The 16,799-nt window shown below is 33.9% G+C and overlaps 2 protein-coding genes across 2 annotated transcripts; one reads left to right on the top strand and one right to left on the bottom strand.

The window, feature by feature from the left end:
* The first annotated feature begins 1,913 nt into the window (after positions 1–1,913).
* On the top strand, positions 1,914–7,760 carry LOC132047257 (uncharacterized). The gene is made up of 15 exons (XM_059438249.1): positions 1,914–2,154; positions 3,421–3,536; positions 3,679–3,790; positions 3,907–4,053; positions 4,481–4,585; positions 5,230–5,313; positions 5,917–6,032; positions 6,121–6,222; positions 6,302–6,415; positions 6,518–6,574; positions 6,720–6,786; positions 6,876–6,929; positions 7,019–7,093; positions 7,180–7,215; positions 7,490–7,760. Exons 2-15 carry the CDS (start codon positions 3,514–3,516, stop codon positions 7,601–7,603), a joined length of 1,206 nt encoding a protein of 401 aa, XP_059294232.1. The 5' UTR covers positions 1,914–2,154; positions 3,421–3,513; the 3' UTR covers positions 7,604–7,760.
* A 500-nt stretch (positions 7,761–8,260) lies between these two features.
* LOC132047255 (uncharacterized) lies at positions 8,261–13,476 on the bottom strand. The gene is made up of 9 exons (XM_059438248.1): positions 12,462–13,476; positions 11,851–11,906; positions 11,328–11,410; positions 11,029–11,107; positions 10,018–10,128; positions 9,501–9,610; positions 9,173–9,256; positions 8,994–9,031; positions 8,261–8,684 (listed from the first exon to the last, which is right to left on the bottom strand). The coding sequence occupies exons 1-9, from the start codon at positions 13,426–13,428 to the stop codon at positions 8,614–8,616; spliced, it is 1,599 nt and encodes a 532-aa protein (XP_059294231.1). The 5' UTR covers positions 13,429–13,476; the 3' UTR covers positions 8,261–8,613.
* Positions 13,477–16,799: the final 3,323 nt, after the last annotated feature.

Raw genomic sequence — 16,799 nt, 5'->3', positions numbered from 1 at the left:
AACACTGAGAGAGAAACCATTATATTAAAGCAAATGTCAATTTTATTCAAATGTCAACTTTCCTTTTATTTGAATAAAAGTTTGATCAATTGATATTTTATTTTGTTAACTCAACAAATTTAATCTCTTAATTTGTGTCAAATCAAACTATGACTTTCTATATACAAAGAAACAAAGAAGATAGAAAAAATAGTGGGGCATTTTTCTAGAACGCGAGTAAAAATAAAGAATAAGAAAGAAAAGGAAAAGTTAATTTAAAATAGAAAATAAAATATTAAGAAAATCTTAATATATCATCCAATTAGAAGATGACATCTGTAAGAATTATCACTTAACGTTTATTTTTTAATACTTTCTTTGATTCTCTCACTTTTTGCCACGTCACCCGCTTCTTTAAATAATTATCGCTGTTGTTTAGGGGGGTAAATAATTACCAGTTAAGTTTAGTTGCTAAAGTGAGTTTTGCTGCCAAGTTCCAGGGGGAAATGATGTCTTTTCTCTTTTTTTTTTAAAGAGTTTAACTAATATTTACAGATGATTGTAAATTTACTTCTTTATTTTATCAAGTCATTTCTATCTCGTTATACTGTAATTGCCTTATGTTTAAAGTTACGAATTGCTTATAAAAAAAAAAAAAAAAATAAGTGTCTTAATAGAGTAAAAATTTAGATAAACTCTTATTTTAGATAAACATCTCCAAAGTTATATATCGAAATTAGAGCGGCCAATTATTTTTTCCTTATCAAACTAATTTTGTATTTATTAAATAATTTTTTCACTAATATTTCCTCACCAGCCAAGTTGTGTAAATGGTAATTACTTCACTTCACATGGTACCTGTTACTTTCTACTAGTATCGGTAAATTAAGGATTAAACTAATAAGAAGAAATAACCAATACTATTGAATCCTGAGAAAAGGCCATAAATAGTCCCTTATCTATGGGAGTAGGTCTAAAATGGTCCTTTAACTATACACTTACCGGTTTTAGTCCTTTAACTATTCAAAAATTTATCAAATTGAGTCTCCATCTATTTTTTATACAAACGCATAAACCTCCGTGAGATTAATGTTAAACCATTCTTCAAACCTGTCTCTCTCTAATTTTGGTGTTTTAGCTATCTTTATATTATTCTTGTGTGGTCCATGCAACAAGGTGTGGTTTTAACAATTTCAAATATAGTTAATTAGAAAAATTATGCATGATTAGTATGTGGGTCCCTTGCCAACTTTTGCTTTTGGCCTACACGAAGCTTTCCAAATCTGTAGCCGCATTCAACCTAAAAGCCAACAGGGAAAAGCAAAATCCCATGTTATCTAAGTTGTAAATAGACATTTTTTTTTTTAAGAGTTTAACTAATATTTACAGATGATTGTAAATTTACTTCTTTATTTTATCAAATCATTTCTATCTGTTATACCAGGTAATTGCCTTATGTTTAAAGTTACAAGACATTGCTTATTAAAAAAAATCAAGTGTCTTAATAGAGTAAAAATTTAGATAAACTCTTATTTTAGATAAACATCTCCAAAGTTATATATCGAAATTAGAGCGGCCAATTATTTTTTCCTTATCAAACTAATTTTGTATTTATTAAATTATTTTTTCACTAATATTTCCTCGCCAGCCAAGTTGTGTAAATCGTAATTACTTCACACCTGTTACTTTCTACTAGCATCGGTAAATTAAGGATTAAACTAATAAGAAGAAATAACCAATACTATTGAATCTTGATATCCAAGATTTATGTTCATATCATTGATCTATTGACCACGGAGCATATGTAGGAAATTTCCATCTGTTGGTTCTCTTTATTTAAATTAAATATCCACTTTATTATCCAGTATGGACCTTTTATTTCAAAATCAAATAGGAGTAGTTACTATTTAACATTACTTTACTCATTAAATGCATAATAAACTAAAAAATACTGGAAAGGAAAGAGGACCAGTCTTCTCTTTTGATTTTGAGTTTACTTGTTGCAAAAACATCTCGACAAAAAGCATATTTGTGCTCTCTTTGATAATTCCAAGGTTGCATATTTTCCTATATTAAGGATTGTCCAAAGAAACATTTAACTTAAAACATTCCAAGTTGGGAATTGCAAATCTTGAAATTCTTTTCATTTGGTAACTCACAGATCAGCAATTTCAGGTTCGATTCAAGATTTGAACTTTTCTCTCTTCAGATATGTTTTTAGAGCAGTTTAAGTAAAGTTTATACTTCTTTTTAGGCTAATATTTGATATTGTTTTGTCCGAGATAGCAAATTTTCAAATTATTTGTCTTTTAGGAACTATGGAATATTTGAACTAACTAGTATAGACCAAGTTAAGTAACTAATAGTAAATCTTTGCTAACCTTATGGGGTAGATAGAATGAATGGAAAAATGAGAACTTTACTCTATTAAGTGTTAGTAAGTGCAAAGTACTGATCTTTTTTGTTTCTGGTTCTCAGAGCATTTTATGTAAATTCTGGTTCCTTTTTAGGCTAATATTTGAGTACTGTTTTGTCTGAGACTGCAAATTTTCGAATTATTTGTCTTTTAGGAACTATGGAATATTTGAACTGATTAGTATAGACCAAGTGAAGTAATTAATAATTCTTTGTTAACATTTTGGTGTAAGCTAGAATGAATGGAAAAGATGGGAACCTTACTCAATTAAGTGTTAGTAGTTGCAAAGTACTGAAGTTTTCTGGTTTTAGAGCATTTTAAGTAAATTCTGGTTCCTTTTTAGGCTAATATTTGAAGTAAATTCTGGTTCCTTTTTAGGCTAATATTTGAAGTAAATTCTGGTTCCTTTTTAGGCTAATATTTGAACATTGTTTTGTCCGAGATAGCAATTTTTTCAAATTATTTGTTTTTGAGGAACTATGGAATATTTGAACTAACTAGTATAGACCAAGTTAAGTAACTAATAAGTCTTTGTTAACCTTATGGGGTAGATAGAATGAATAGAAAAATGAGAACTTTACTCAATTAAGTGTTAGTAATTGCAAAATACTGATCTTTCTTACTTTCTTGTTTTAGTGGAATTTCTCACTGGAATATTTGAACTGACTAGTATAGAGTATAGACCAAGTCAAGTAATTAATAGATCTTTGATAACATTTGGGGTAGATAGAATGAATGGAAAAATGGGATCTTTCCTCACTTAAGTGTTAGTAGCTGCAAAGTACTGATGTCTTTTGTTTTCTGGTTTTAGAGCATTTTAAGTAAATTCTGATTCCTTTTTAGGCTAATAGTTGAACATTGTTTTGTCCGAGATAGCAATTTTTTCAAATTATTTGTCTTTTAGGAACTATTGCAAATTTGAACTGACTAGTATAGACCAAGTTAAGTAATTAAAAAAAATGGGAACTTTACTCAAAAGTGTTAGTAATGGCAAAGTACTGATCTTTTTCACCTTCTTCTTTTAGGGTAATTTCTCACTGGAATCTCTTAACTCATATTTGGGGTAAGCAGATGTCATTCAACTGAATCTGAAACGGATTGTTGAGCTCGTGACTAAGATGGGGACGCCTATGAAACACAGGTTTTAAAAATTTTAAATTTAAACAAAGTATTCATATAAGCATCCCAACTAGTTTGGGATTGAGGCGTGATTGATTTATTTATTTTTCTCCATTTAATGTTAAAAGTGGTATTGAGCTTAGCTTACTGCTGAATTGCTACAGCTCAAACTCGAGAAGACGGAATGGCACGATGAGGCTTTTTGTGACTACTTTTATTGGAGTTGTATTTGGGTTTTTCCTAGGTGTAACCTTTCCTACAATTTCATTGACCAAGGCAAGGGGATCTACTTCTGATTTTTTATCTTATTATACAAACAAATAATTAATGATCCATTTTCTTTTGAAGTCTCAGTTGAATAAGAGCTGTCCTTGTGGATTTCAATTTTGCAGCTGCCTTTACCTACTAATCTTTTCCCATCATTTGATCTACCTGACATGGACGAGAAGTCCTCGGGCCTCTCGACACAAGCTCTATTAAATGTCTTGAATTCCTTGAAGGGCCGCATTGGCAATTCACACAAGAATGATGGCCCAAAGGTATTTTACTTGTTACTCACATAGGATCCATCAACTTCTCTTGACATTTTGATGCAACAAAAGTGTCTTATCCCGTTCTACACTTGCACTGTATGTTACTCCCTCCGTTTCAATTTGTGTGTCTTAGTTTGACTGGGGACGGAGATTAAGAAAGTAAAGAAAACTTTTGAATCTTGTTGTCTTAAACTAAATATATGTATAATGTACCAAAATGCCTTTTAATCTTGTGGTCTTAAACATGTCATGTGGGATGTTGGAATTAAAGAGTTTTCAAATTAGGAAAGACATTCTTTTTGAAACAGACATAAAAGGAAAGTAAGACAAACAAGTTGAAACGGAGGGAGTATAACAGATATTCCTATAAGATTGACTTCCATATTTTGGAAGATTATATTCAATAATTATGCTATTTGTGGCAATCTTGCAGATTTGGGTTCCATCAAATCCCAGAGGTGCCGAGATGCTACCCCCGGGCATCGTAGAATCTGAGTCTGATCTTTATACTAGAAGGCTGTGGGGCCTGCCCAGTGAGGTCTGTCAATTCTGCATGATGCCTGTTTGAAGTACTCTATTGATTCTTCTTATTATGTGTCAACAGCTACAAGTTCACGTTATGCGCATTGCTGGCATGATTTATGGCTTAAAACGCAAAGAAATTAATCTATGTGTTAACGCATTGCTGATACTATCTTTGTTCCATGATCCCACTCGCGGAGTTACCTTTTCTTGAAGTTTATTTCTGGATATTAGTTGATTCTCCAACAGTTGCTAAGTCAAATTGGAAGGAGGGTGTACATATCAGACATATGTTAAAGGAATGGTTGCTAGTATGCCTTTTTACCTTATTGGCCCTGGTTTATAATCTTATAATCGGACACATTTTACCAGAAACAGAAGTATGTTTGCTTCAGAAGTTAGATGGATGGGGCAAGAGTATCTGAATATAATATATTGAGGGAACTGCTGAAATGGGCTCAAACAAACGTTTTGCTATAATGATTGATGAGAACTAGTTCAAGGGCAGATAAAATATGATTTTAGATGCCATTGTATGTTAAAACTTAAAGATGTCTATGTCTCTCTCTCGTTTCCGTCCCTTTATTTTTGGGATGAGAAAACATAATGATTGTGTGTTATGTCCCTCTATCATAATGAGCTCCATTAATTGATATGCAGGACTTGATCATCAAACCAAGGTACCTTGTGACCTTCACAGTCGGCCTCAAGCAGAAGAAAAACATTGATGCAGCAGTGAAAATGGTTGTGCCCAAGTCTATCTAGCTCCTTTTCCTTGTACTCACTCTTTTGAGTGTCCTTTTGGGGGGTTATTCTGTTCACGGATAAGGGACTAGAAGCGTAACTGATGTTTGCTTGTAAATTTTGCTCCATGAAATTCAGTCCTTGGCGGGTCTGGGATTGGACTCCTAATAAGGGAAATTTTGCCTTTCTTTGCTTATCCCTCTAGCCCCACCTCCAATCTCAAAAAAGATAATTTTTTCCTTTTGCTTTATTTGACAATATTTTTGGGACTTTTTTCTGATGTGTTTTCTTTTCAGCATAAATCTTGCCTTATTTTATATGCAATACCTTGGTTGTTCTTATCTATAATGTTATCCTTCGCCGTGTTGGACGTATGTAAATTTATTGGTCAGCCTCTGCAAATCAATAGAATCAATCTTATCGCCAATCCCACTTTCAATCTCATAGCAGTAGTAGGGTTACTCAGGACTTACATTTCAAAATGGAACAGATTGAAAGAAAATGTAGGTTAACAAAAGGGTTGGTATGCTTCCAGCTTAGGAAGATTCAAGTCCAAAATTTTACTTTTGTATCTCTGCATTCTTATTCTTGTATTGTAAACAGTTTTCAGAGAACTTCACCATTATGCTGTTTCACTATGATGGTCGAACAAGTGAATGGGATGACCTCGAGTGGTCAAAGCGGGCTATCCATGTCAGTATACCGAAACAAACTAAATGGTACCTTCTCGTGAATTCTTTCTATACTCCATTCTTCAACATATTTTGATGGATTTTTAAGTGCAAATTTTATTCATTCTGTTGAAAGGTGGTATGCAAAACGTTTTCTGCACCCTGACATTGTAGCACCGTATGACTATATATTCATCTGGGATGAAGACTTGGGGCTCGAAAATTTTAACGCGGACGAGTAAGTGATTATTATTAGAGCCATTTGAATCCAAATATGTTGAATTGTGTGAACTCTTAAGGCTTTAATGCAACTGTAGATATATAAAGTTGGTGAAGAAACATGGTTTGGATATTTCCCAGCCTGGTTTAGCACCAAACAGTGGGTTGACATGGCAGATGACAAAAGGGAGAAATGACACTGAAGTTCACAAGTAGGGAAAGAGTACTTTCATTATACCTACAACTGCTTTGATTATAGCATATCGTGCACACTAAGCTTGATCTCATATACAGTTTATTGATTCTGCTTACAGGGTAACAGAGGAAAAACCAGGCTATTGCGCTGATCCACATTTGCCACCTTGTGCAGCGTATGTAATGCATTATATTTACCACTAACTATCCTTGTCACTTGATGTTTGGTCTCAATATTATGTATCAAAAAATGAAAAAGGAGGGTTGGTGTTGATATTAACTGGTTTTTTTTTTTTTTTTTTTTTTTTTTGTCTCAATCAGATTTGTTGAGATCATGGCACCTGTTTTCTCTCGAGAGGCGTGGCGATGTGTTTGGCATATGATCCAGGTATCAATTATTAAATATCTTTCATGCTTTTTCATTCGTTGCTACCCATTTGGTTACTGCACATCTGAATTGTTGATACTTTATTGCAGAATGACTTGGTCCATGGATGGGGTCTTGATTTTGCTCTTAGGAGATGTGTGGAGGTTAGTAGTAAACTTTATGCTTTGGGGACAAATTCCCATATGTTCCGTTTGAAATGGCCTTTTTCCTAATAGTGTTTTTGGATGAGCAGCCCGCACATGAAAAGATAGGAGTTGTAGATGCTCAGTGGATTGTACATCAAACTGTTCCATCTCTTGGGAGCCAGGTATATCCAACTTCCAGCCGTAGTTGGAGTGTATCAGACTATCTTGAAAGTTGGCTATAACTTGTCTTCTTTTCTTATTTCAACAGGGTAAAGCGGAGAATGGCAAGGCACCATGGGAAGGGGTATGTTAGCTAATATATTTCATTTTCCTGTATACTGAAATTTGACCATGAATATGTCAAAACCACGTTCAAAATTTTGTGTTCGTAAAGGAAAGTTAAGATGCTTGTTCTTTTTCATTATATCACATAAAATCTCGTTAATGTATGTAACTCAAACCCTTCTTAAATCCTAATGATGCATGATTCTGTAGGTGTTTGTGTACTCTTGTTAGAAAGGATTATGCTGATGATCATCTGATTATATGTCTAAGTCCAGCATTTAATTTTGTCTCAGGTAAGAGAAAGGTGTCGAAGAGAATGGACTATGTTTCAGGATCGGATGGCTACTGCAGAGATGGCCTATTACATGGCAATGGGAATGGATCCCCCTAATTCCACAACTAATTAGGTGGACACTAACTAGATTAGAATGCTTGTAGAATTTCAGACTGCTTTTTGTGTGCAAATATCTAATACTACTGGTTTAGAATTCCAAGTGTGGTTAGATAGAAATATATGTACTCTCCTTGCTTTTGTATTAATATAATTCATTTTTTTGTGTGTCAGCCTAACTTGTGTTTTATGCTTGCTTGAGTTCAAAGATACCAGTGTTTGCTCATGCTAAAGTCATTATTTACAAGCTGAAATTTGGCCATCAATACTTGAGAGTGTTGAACTTTAACATATGAAATACTAGTAATATATGAAAAACTTGTATGAGTATTTCAAGCAAAATAACAAAAATTGACCTTTCTTTTTCAAGTGATGTCCAAACACAACTTCGTCAAACTTTTTTTATCTTCAATTAATAATCAGTTAATAGTTTTAAACCTTTTCTTCAACCGAGTAGCTCAGACGCCTTTTCTGAAAACTAAAAATCAATACTCTCTTTTTCAACTCCAACTAGATATTGTCTGAATGTCTATTCCATTTGAAATGCCATAAAGGATTGATCCCGTTTCAGAAGTGATCTGATAACAAATGAGATTTTTGAGGCAATTAACACTTTGAAAGCTGCCATATAAAGATTGTAACACTAAAAGTAAGTCTAATTGATACCAGCTACGGTTGAAATACCAAGACGTATTACAATTCATCATTATCTTCATCTTACAAAGGTTATAACATAACACTTTCGCACAGAAACGAAGCAAAATAGGGAAAGAACAAGGAAAGAGGTAATGTGGTGGAGAAAGTGAAAACACCATTATCCCTTTGTTGAGGTTAAGGTAGTTAGTCAGAAGATAAATATGTATAGATCTCCAATTACCACCAAAAATGTGGAATTTCCAAGAATCTTTTTCTTCTAAAATGGTGGTGCCCATGCCGCTTGCGGGCACCTCGACTATCCCGCTGATACCTCAGCCTTCCACCAGCACATGTACTGGATAACTCTGTCCCATGGAATCTCAAAACATCTTACAAGTATCCTTTAGTGATGGACTCTTCCAATTCTTGAAATTCCCAAGCATCGTCCGCTGTATACTCTCCTGTAAGGTAAAGAGAGCACAATTAGCTAAAGTACTGAACAAGTACTTGTAGGTATCAAGATTGGGTTCGGCTTGTGGAATTCAAGACCTAGATTCAGATAAAAGGTCTGCCGTGTTAGTAGGTGCAAGATTCAGGCTGTAATACTACAAATCTACAATATCATTGTTATATACGAAGCCTCTCTTATCTCTTGATGTTCTAGATAAAGGGAACCCTATTCCGCAACTATTTTGAGATGTAAAACGAGACAACCAAAGACTTTCAACAACTTTCTCTAAAGAACTGAATTTAAAATAACAGTGTCTTACCTATTGAATCTCGTCGTAAAGCTGTCAAGTGAGCGCAACTGTAAGTAAGAAATTCAGCTTGGGTTTGAATCCACTTAGAAAAACAATAAGAATCGAAAAGAAATTATGCATCACTCAAATATTTGTCATTTCTCATCATGTATCACAGAATTAAAACAATTATTATCTTTATATGGTACCTGCCAAGAGCTTTCCCGAAGTCTGCACAAAGTGATCGGACATAGGTACCTTTTGAGCATCTTACTCGGAAAATCACATTCTGTCTGGCAATTTAAAAAAGGAAAAAACAAGAAGAAAAAAGAGAAGTATCTTCAGTGTGATTTTGCAAAGTGAAAAGCCAACTTTCGTGGAGTGACGACCTTTGTGAAAATGCTTGCTCACGTCAACACATGTAAACTACAAGCATTTCTGTCCCAAATATATCTTATGTTGCTTCACATGAAAGAATGTCTGACATATAGACGTTCATGTACTTCAAGAAATACTAGAAGAGTTCAACAAAATAACCTGTCATCTAAACTCCGCTTCACGTCAAATTCGAAAATTGAAATCCTCCTCGGTGAAAGTTCGATGCTTTCTCCTCTTCTTGCTTTGTCATACATCTTTTCACCACCAACCTATCATAAGTATACGGAGTCTAATAAGTAGCAACACTATACTAAACCCCATTCATGCGTTGGTCACCCAAGAGAAATTCTGATGAAGCTAGGGAAGAGCTTAAGAACCTATTAAAGAAAAGATAATATAACACTCAATCTCTGCATTACATGGACTGAAGATATAGCTGGAGTTGATTCAACACACTTTCTTTTCACGTGATTGCTAAATATCATGACTTGAACAAAATTAAGCATATGAAAATCCTTGTTTGAGGAAGTGTTTTATTTGGTATCAATAGTTTCATGCCTCCGGGTAAGAAAGTGTTGTAATAATGCTACATAATCAAAATATGCAGAGGAACAATTTATATTCGGCATAATAAAAAATTGGAGGAGCGGAAGTGCTGCAACAAAAATTAGCATACTTTGATTGCTGAGAACATCGGAGGGACTTGCCATATCTCTCCAAAAAAGGATGCTGCTGTTTTCTTTATGTCCTCGTCCTTGATATGCTCCCATGGCTCTCGTTGAATAACCTGAATATTACAAAATCCAAACTTCATAAGTAAGATGAAACCTGGGGCAAGCAAATAACTACATCATGTTTGTGTAACATCGACTAGTGAGAGCGTGTAAACTTTATTCAAGTAAACTTTATCACGAAATTTCTCATCTTGCCATCTTAATTTGTGCTGCGATGGATGTGTGGGCATACCAGGAGAGATAGGATTAGGAATGATGATATCCGGGACAAGGTGGGAGTGGCCTCGGTGGAGGATAAGATGCGGGAGGCGAGGTTGAGATGGTTCGGACATGTACAGAGGAGATGCACTAATGCCCCAGTGCGGAGGTGTGAGAGATTGGCTATGGACGGTTTCAGGAGAGGTAGAGGTAGGCCAAAGAAGTATTGGGGGGAGGTGATTAGACGGGATATGGCGCAGGTGCAGCTTACCGAGAGCATGACCTTAGATAGGCAGTTATGGAGGACAGAATTAGGGTAGATGGTTAGTATGTAGTTGAGTGTTGTCCTACTTACCCTTTCATACTAGTATCGTAGTAGTATTCTAGTATTTCGACTATCTGTTGTCTCTTGTAGTTTGTTTATTGTATTAGTTTGCAGTTATTGTTACTTTATTCATAATGCTTAGCTATAGTATTTTGTCATTGCTTCTTTTCTTTCGGCATTTCTTATCTGACCCCTTTTTGTCAAGCTTTCTCTTGAGACGAGGGTCTTTCAAAAATAGCCTCCCTAGCTCCCACGGTAGGGGTAAGGTCTGCATACACTTTACCCTCCCCAGACCCAACTTGTGGGATTACACTAGGTATCTTCTTGTTGTTGCCATCTTAATTTGTGTCACTGATGATTAGATGAAACTTCCTTTGAGGTGAAAATAGCCACATGGTCCAGATTTATAAATTCAAAAACAAATAAATACCGGGGAATCTGCATCCCAGGTAGAGGTGGCCTCCCCCAAACGGAAGATTCCACTGTAGCCCTTCATCATACCCTGATAGCTGCCAAGAACAATTCAACTTCAGGAAAATTTACCAAATAACTGTATCCAGAGACTAAAAGAAACTTTTCTTTTGATAAGTAAGAGACTAAAAGAAAATGTCCATAGACATGTATAAGTTCTATTAAGACAAAGGGGAAAATTAGCAGGAATGAGAAACATTCATGAAATTTCAAGAACCCTGAAATCACCCTCAGTTAAATCAACTAAAACTTTATTACCTGTCAACAATCTTTGTAGCTTTACCAACACATACAATCAATAAGCCAGTTGCCATAGGATCAAGTGTTCCAGCATGGCCCACCTGCAAAAAATAATTTGAAGGAGGAGGTGGTAATAAAATGGCACGAAATACCTCACTTCAATTTAGTTTGAAAGTGAAAAATGTTTCCAATCACGTGAATATAAGCATAAAACACCCTCAAATAAATACATAAGACAAGAACACCTGACCTGTCCTGATATAGTGGGACTAGTTTTTGTAGAAACAGAAGTTTTTTCTAAGGTCTTCAATTTAAAATGAACAGTTGGAAAAGTTCTATTATAACTATGTTCAAGCTCCTTTTTCAAATGTAAGAGCTCTATAAACCCAGCATGGATATAACCAAAGTACAGACTCAGGCTTTTAAAGTGAAAACACTACCAGAAAAAAATTTATCTTGAGATATTCTTACAGCGAGTTTGCATACTACTTCTCCGAGACCATATCAAATAACCTCTAGATTCTGGTTAAGAGAGATGTACCTTTTTCACTTTTGTTAGCCGACGCAACTTTCCACAAACAGTGAAAGAAGTCCAACCTGTAAGGCGATTCAGACTACTAGTTACAAAACAAAGAAGAAAACCAAGCTTTTTACAACTAAATTTCCCAACATGCAAGAGCCTCCAAACCTTGGTTTGGCTTTACGATGTTAGATCAGCAGAGACATGATTCATAAATTATATCTATGGCATATAATACTAAATTCTGTTTTTGTGTGAATATATTTTGCCTGAGAATGTAGAATTCCTTTTAGTGAGCTTTGTGATGCACAACACTACAACAAATGAGTTTCTTGAGCACTTTCCATTATGCACATATCACACTTCCAAACAAGTTTTACTTATTTCTGACTCTAAGACTCCCTGAGTAGACCTCCCATTTCAAAAATTTAAAAACAAAACGTACTCGAACTTCTTAAGCATTGCATAATGAATCTCTACTCTGTCAATCCAACTTGTAATGCTTCTTGTTAGAAACTCAAAACACCTAACATTGACTTCACATCAGAACTTACATTTCTAAATAAGAAAAATGAACATTCTTAACAAGAATAAATTTAAGAGTTGTGACAAAATCAGGACCTCAATCTCACCTTTCGGTTTGTTCACTAATACAACAGTCCCACCCGGACTATCCCATTTAGGAGGAAGCCCTGTACTCCTAGTCGCTAAAAACGGCTCAGCACTAACAACACCATTTTCCTTATTTGGAACTTTCTTCAAACACTTAAAGAACTCTTCCACTTTCTTTTCCGATACATCAACTTTAACTTCCTCCTTAGTTTCACTCACACCCTTTTCTTCTTCCTCAAAAAAGATCAAATTTTTATCAACCCCATCATCAATAGCCCTTGCTATTATACTTTCCCTTTTCCCCACTTTCTTTTTACTCTTCTTTACATTCTCATTCGACTCCCCCGGTTCAAGAAAAGCCTTATCAAAACACTGATCAGGAAAATACTTCTTTTCCAATTGATAAACCATCTTATAATGCTTATCTTTCTCCCAAGGATAAGCAAAATTATCATAAAAGTACAACTCTTCTTCCTTCTTGTGCAATGTACGTAGCTCCACAACTTCTTGCTTTAACTCAACAAACTCATTATCCTTATCCCTGTTATTCTCCTCATCATCAGAATCAGACCCACCAAACATTCTTTTCCTTCTCTTATTATAATATTTCCTTTTCCCTTTATCCATTTTCACAATACCTGAATTGGTTTCCTCAGAAGATGATTTAGAATTCAGTTTTCTTTCGACCCAATCGTCGAACCCGAGTTCTGAACGGGGTTCGGGTTCGGGTTGGGAATCAGTAGGTTTAGAATTGGGAAGGAAGCGTTGTTGTTGGATAGGTGAAGGTTGGTTAGCAGGGCGGGAGATAATCATTTCGTATTGAAGTGGATATGGAGTTGAAGTTGTAGACAAAAAATGGGATTTGAGTAAGAGGGAATTGAGCTTTGAGGGAAAGAAGATAATGGCGCGAGGTTTAGAGAAGGAAGACATGGATTTGGAGTGGAGGAAGATGATAGACATGCGAGGAATTACTGCTGACTGAGCCATTGTTGGCGTTTTCGGGAGTTGCAGTGAGTTGTTTCCTCTTTTGTATACTCTTTCTTGGTTAAAATTTAAAAGAAAATGATGAAAATAGTCCCAAATGGGTAGTTTAAAAATGGGAAAAGGGTCAAATTTATCCTCCAAGTATGATTTATAGTTTAAATTTATCCTCCGTTAAAGTTTGGGATCAAATTTACCCTCTCCATCAAAGATTGGGATCAAATTTACCCTCCAAGTATGGCTTATATTTTAAATTTGCCCTTCGTCAAAGTTTGGGATCAAATTTGCCCTCTCTGTCAAAGTTTAGGATCAAATTTGCCTTCTCTGTCAGGATACTTGATGAATTTGCCCTTATATGGATGGAAGCCTAACTTGAACTTCATAACACAAAAAATTAGGCACGTTGGCTCCACATAGGCTCCACGTAGTCTCCCAATCTAATTCTCTTTTGGAAAAAAAAAAAAAAAAGTGCCCCTGCAACATTTGTTTTGTCATGGTGAAGGTTTCTTCATGAACTCTTAAGAAAGATTTCTGAACAGAGGAAAATATTTTTTCTCAGAATACATTCCTAAACATATACCGAAAGTAAGATCAGAAAAGTCATAATCCTGCAAAATTGATAACAAGACAACAAAATAAATTTGTGCAGTTCAGCTTTGAAAATTCATTTTCAGTTTTCTTCAATGAAAATCCATTTTCAGTTCTCTTGAATAGTTTTTGAGAGCTTCTGACAGGGAGGCGACAACAATGAGTTAAGTTAGCTCCATCGAAGTTTACCTAAGATAGAAGAAAGTTTTATTGGTCAGATAAATTCTATGTTTCTGGAGAGAACAACGAATCCTTGGTCATATTAAACATTTATTGTTGCTGCTGTAGAATTTTTCTTACATGCCTCCTATTTTATGCATTACGTGTGTACCTCGATGCGATATGCGATTAAAACTCCCAAGCACATTACTACATATGCCTTAAGTGTCGTGATAGTCTAGACGGGTTAAGAGAGAATTAGGATTGGGAAATGAGTTAAAAAGAGAATTGGGTTTGAGTCCGTCAGAGCCTCCATGTGGATCCGTCGCGCTAATTTTTTTTGTGTTATGGAGTCCAAGTCAGACTTCCATCCATATAAGGGCAAATTTATCAAGTATCCTAATGGGGAGGGCAAATTTGATCTCAAACTTCGACGAAGAGGGCAAATTTGATCTCAAACTTTAACGGAGGGTAAATTTAAACTATAAGCCATACTTTGAGGGCAAATTTGATCCCAAACTTTGACGGAGAGGGTAAATTTGATCCCAAACTTTGACGGAGGACAAATTTAAACTATAAACTATACTTGGAGGGTAAATTTGACCCTTTTCCCGTTTAAAAATAATTCTTTTAAGTATGTATTTACAGTTTTGATTCTTTAAATTTGTAAAAGATTTATACTTTTAATCTCCATCAAATATTTAACGAACTGTCTGTTAGATTTGATGGGAAGTCAGGAACAATAAATAAATAAAAATTAGCGGGAACTCATATTTAGAAGTATAATTTTTTTAGTTTTTATTATTGATTTATTTCTGTCGTATGGTGCAACTTTTTGCGCTTTCTACTCCCTTCGTTTTAATTTGTTTATCTGGTTTTAACCTGGCACGAAATTTAAGAAAAAAAAAAAATTAATCTTGTGGTCATAAATTAAAGATATGTAGAATGTCATTTAATATTATAGTCTTAAACGTATCATGTGACAAGTTGAAATTAAAGAATTATCAGAAAAGAAAAGAAATTTTATTTTTAAGTGAACTAAAAAGAAAAGTAAGACAAAACAGATTGAAAATGAGGAAAGTAAGACAAAACAGATTTAAACAGAGGGCGTACTATTTTAAGACAAAACAGAAGGCGTACTATTTTTTATATCTTCTTTGTGTTTGCCTCAGTTTTTTGTATAGCATATTTTAGGTTTTAATGATGTTAATAGTTAAATCTTTTTCTTTCATTATTTTCGTCAAACCTAACAAAATAAATTGCTAAATATTTGACAGAAACTAATACTGTTAACTTTTAGCCTCGACTTAAAGGACCAAAATTATTAAGTGCCTACTTAAAAGGCTATAAACTACCCTCAAACATAAAGGACCATTTTTGTCATTTCTTCAACAAATTTAACCACACGCCTGTCGTTTACACTAAAACATGGTACAGTTAAACATCACTATAACAATATCCGCATATAACAATAGCTCTCTATAATATTTAAGTTTCTTTAGAACTGATATTTTATGTTATATAGTTTACTTCTTTGTAACAACATTTTACTTATAACAGTGACATCCAACTTTATAACAGTATGCTATTTGCAAAATTGCCCTCCATATAACAACCATCTTCTTTTTTTGCTAATATAATAATTAACGGTCTTTAAAAAAAATAGAATATTATATGATTACTAATAATAAGTGTAGAGATTTTAACCTAATATTTAGTTTGATACTTTAATATACTATATTTATGATAAAATATTACATACGAATACATATTTGTAATCTAAAAATATCACTGTCTTCGGTTTTTATTTATAAATAATGCTAAAAAAGGAAAACAAGTGTTATATCACCGCCAAGAGATTGGAATATACTAAACAAGCTATAATTATGAATTTCTTCCATCGATCTTGAAGGATTTAATTTTCAAGTATATTTAAAATGTGCGCCTTAGAGCTTAAAACTTTTAGTTATGAATTTTTGCATTAACTTTTTTTATTGTTTAGTTAGTGAAGTATGCATATCTTTGAGATTTAAAATTTAGCTAATTTTATTATCTTAATAATATTTTTAAAAAAAAAATCATGCATTCTTTTTTTTTCCCCCATAAAATAGCCAACTATTATTTAAATGTCAAATGCTGCTATAGGTGTATAACAACTATTCTCTATAACAATCGAAAAATTTCGAACCCAACAACATTGTTATAGAGAGGTTTGACTGTACCTACCAATTTACTTTTTACACTATAATCTAGCAATGATAGTGTGTGTGAAGACATGCATCATAAATTAATTAATTAATTAATTGTCAAAAATAGTTTATTTAATTAATAATAAGTGTAGAGATTTTAACCAAAATATTTAATTTGATACTTTAATATACTATATTTATGACAGAATATTACTTCCTCTGGATCAAAAGAGTATCCACTTAGCTATTTGAACATCCCTTGAGAAAATACTAACTCCTAGATAAAAATAGGTAATTTGACTAAACTGCCCCTAATTAAATGACTATTGAAATTTGATCACATAACACTTAATAGGGGCAAATCTGAAAAAATAAAGTTAATTATTTCTTGATTTACCCAAGAAAAAAAAGGGCTAAGAGGACACTATTTTTGATCCAGAG

Source organism: Lycium ferocissimum, chromosome 2 (assembly GCF_029784015.1).
Source record: "Lycium ferocissimum isolate CSIRO_LF1 chromosome 2, AGI_CSIRO_Lferr_CH_V1, whole genome shotgun sequence".
Lineage (NCBI taxonomy): Eukaryota > Viridiplantae > Streptophyta > Magnoliopsida > Solanales > Solanaceae > Lycium > Lycium ferocissimum.
This window is presented reverse-complemented; position numbering and strand designations above follow the sequence as displayed.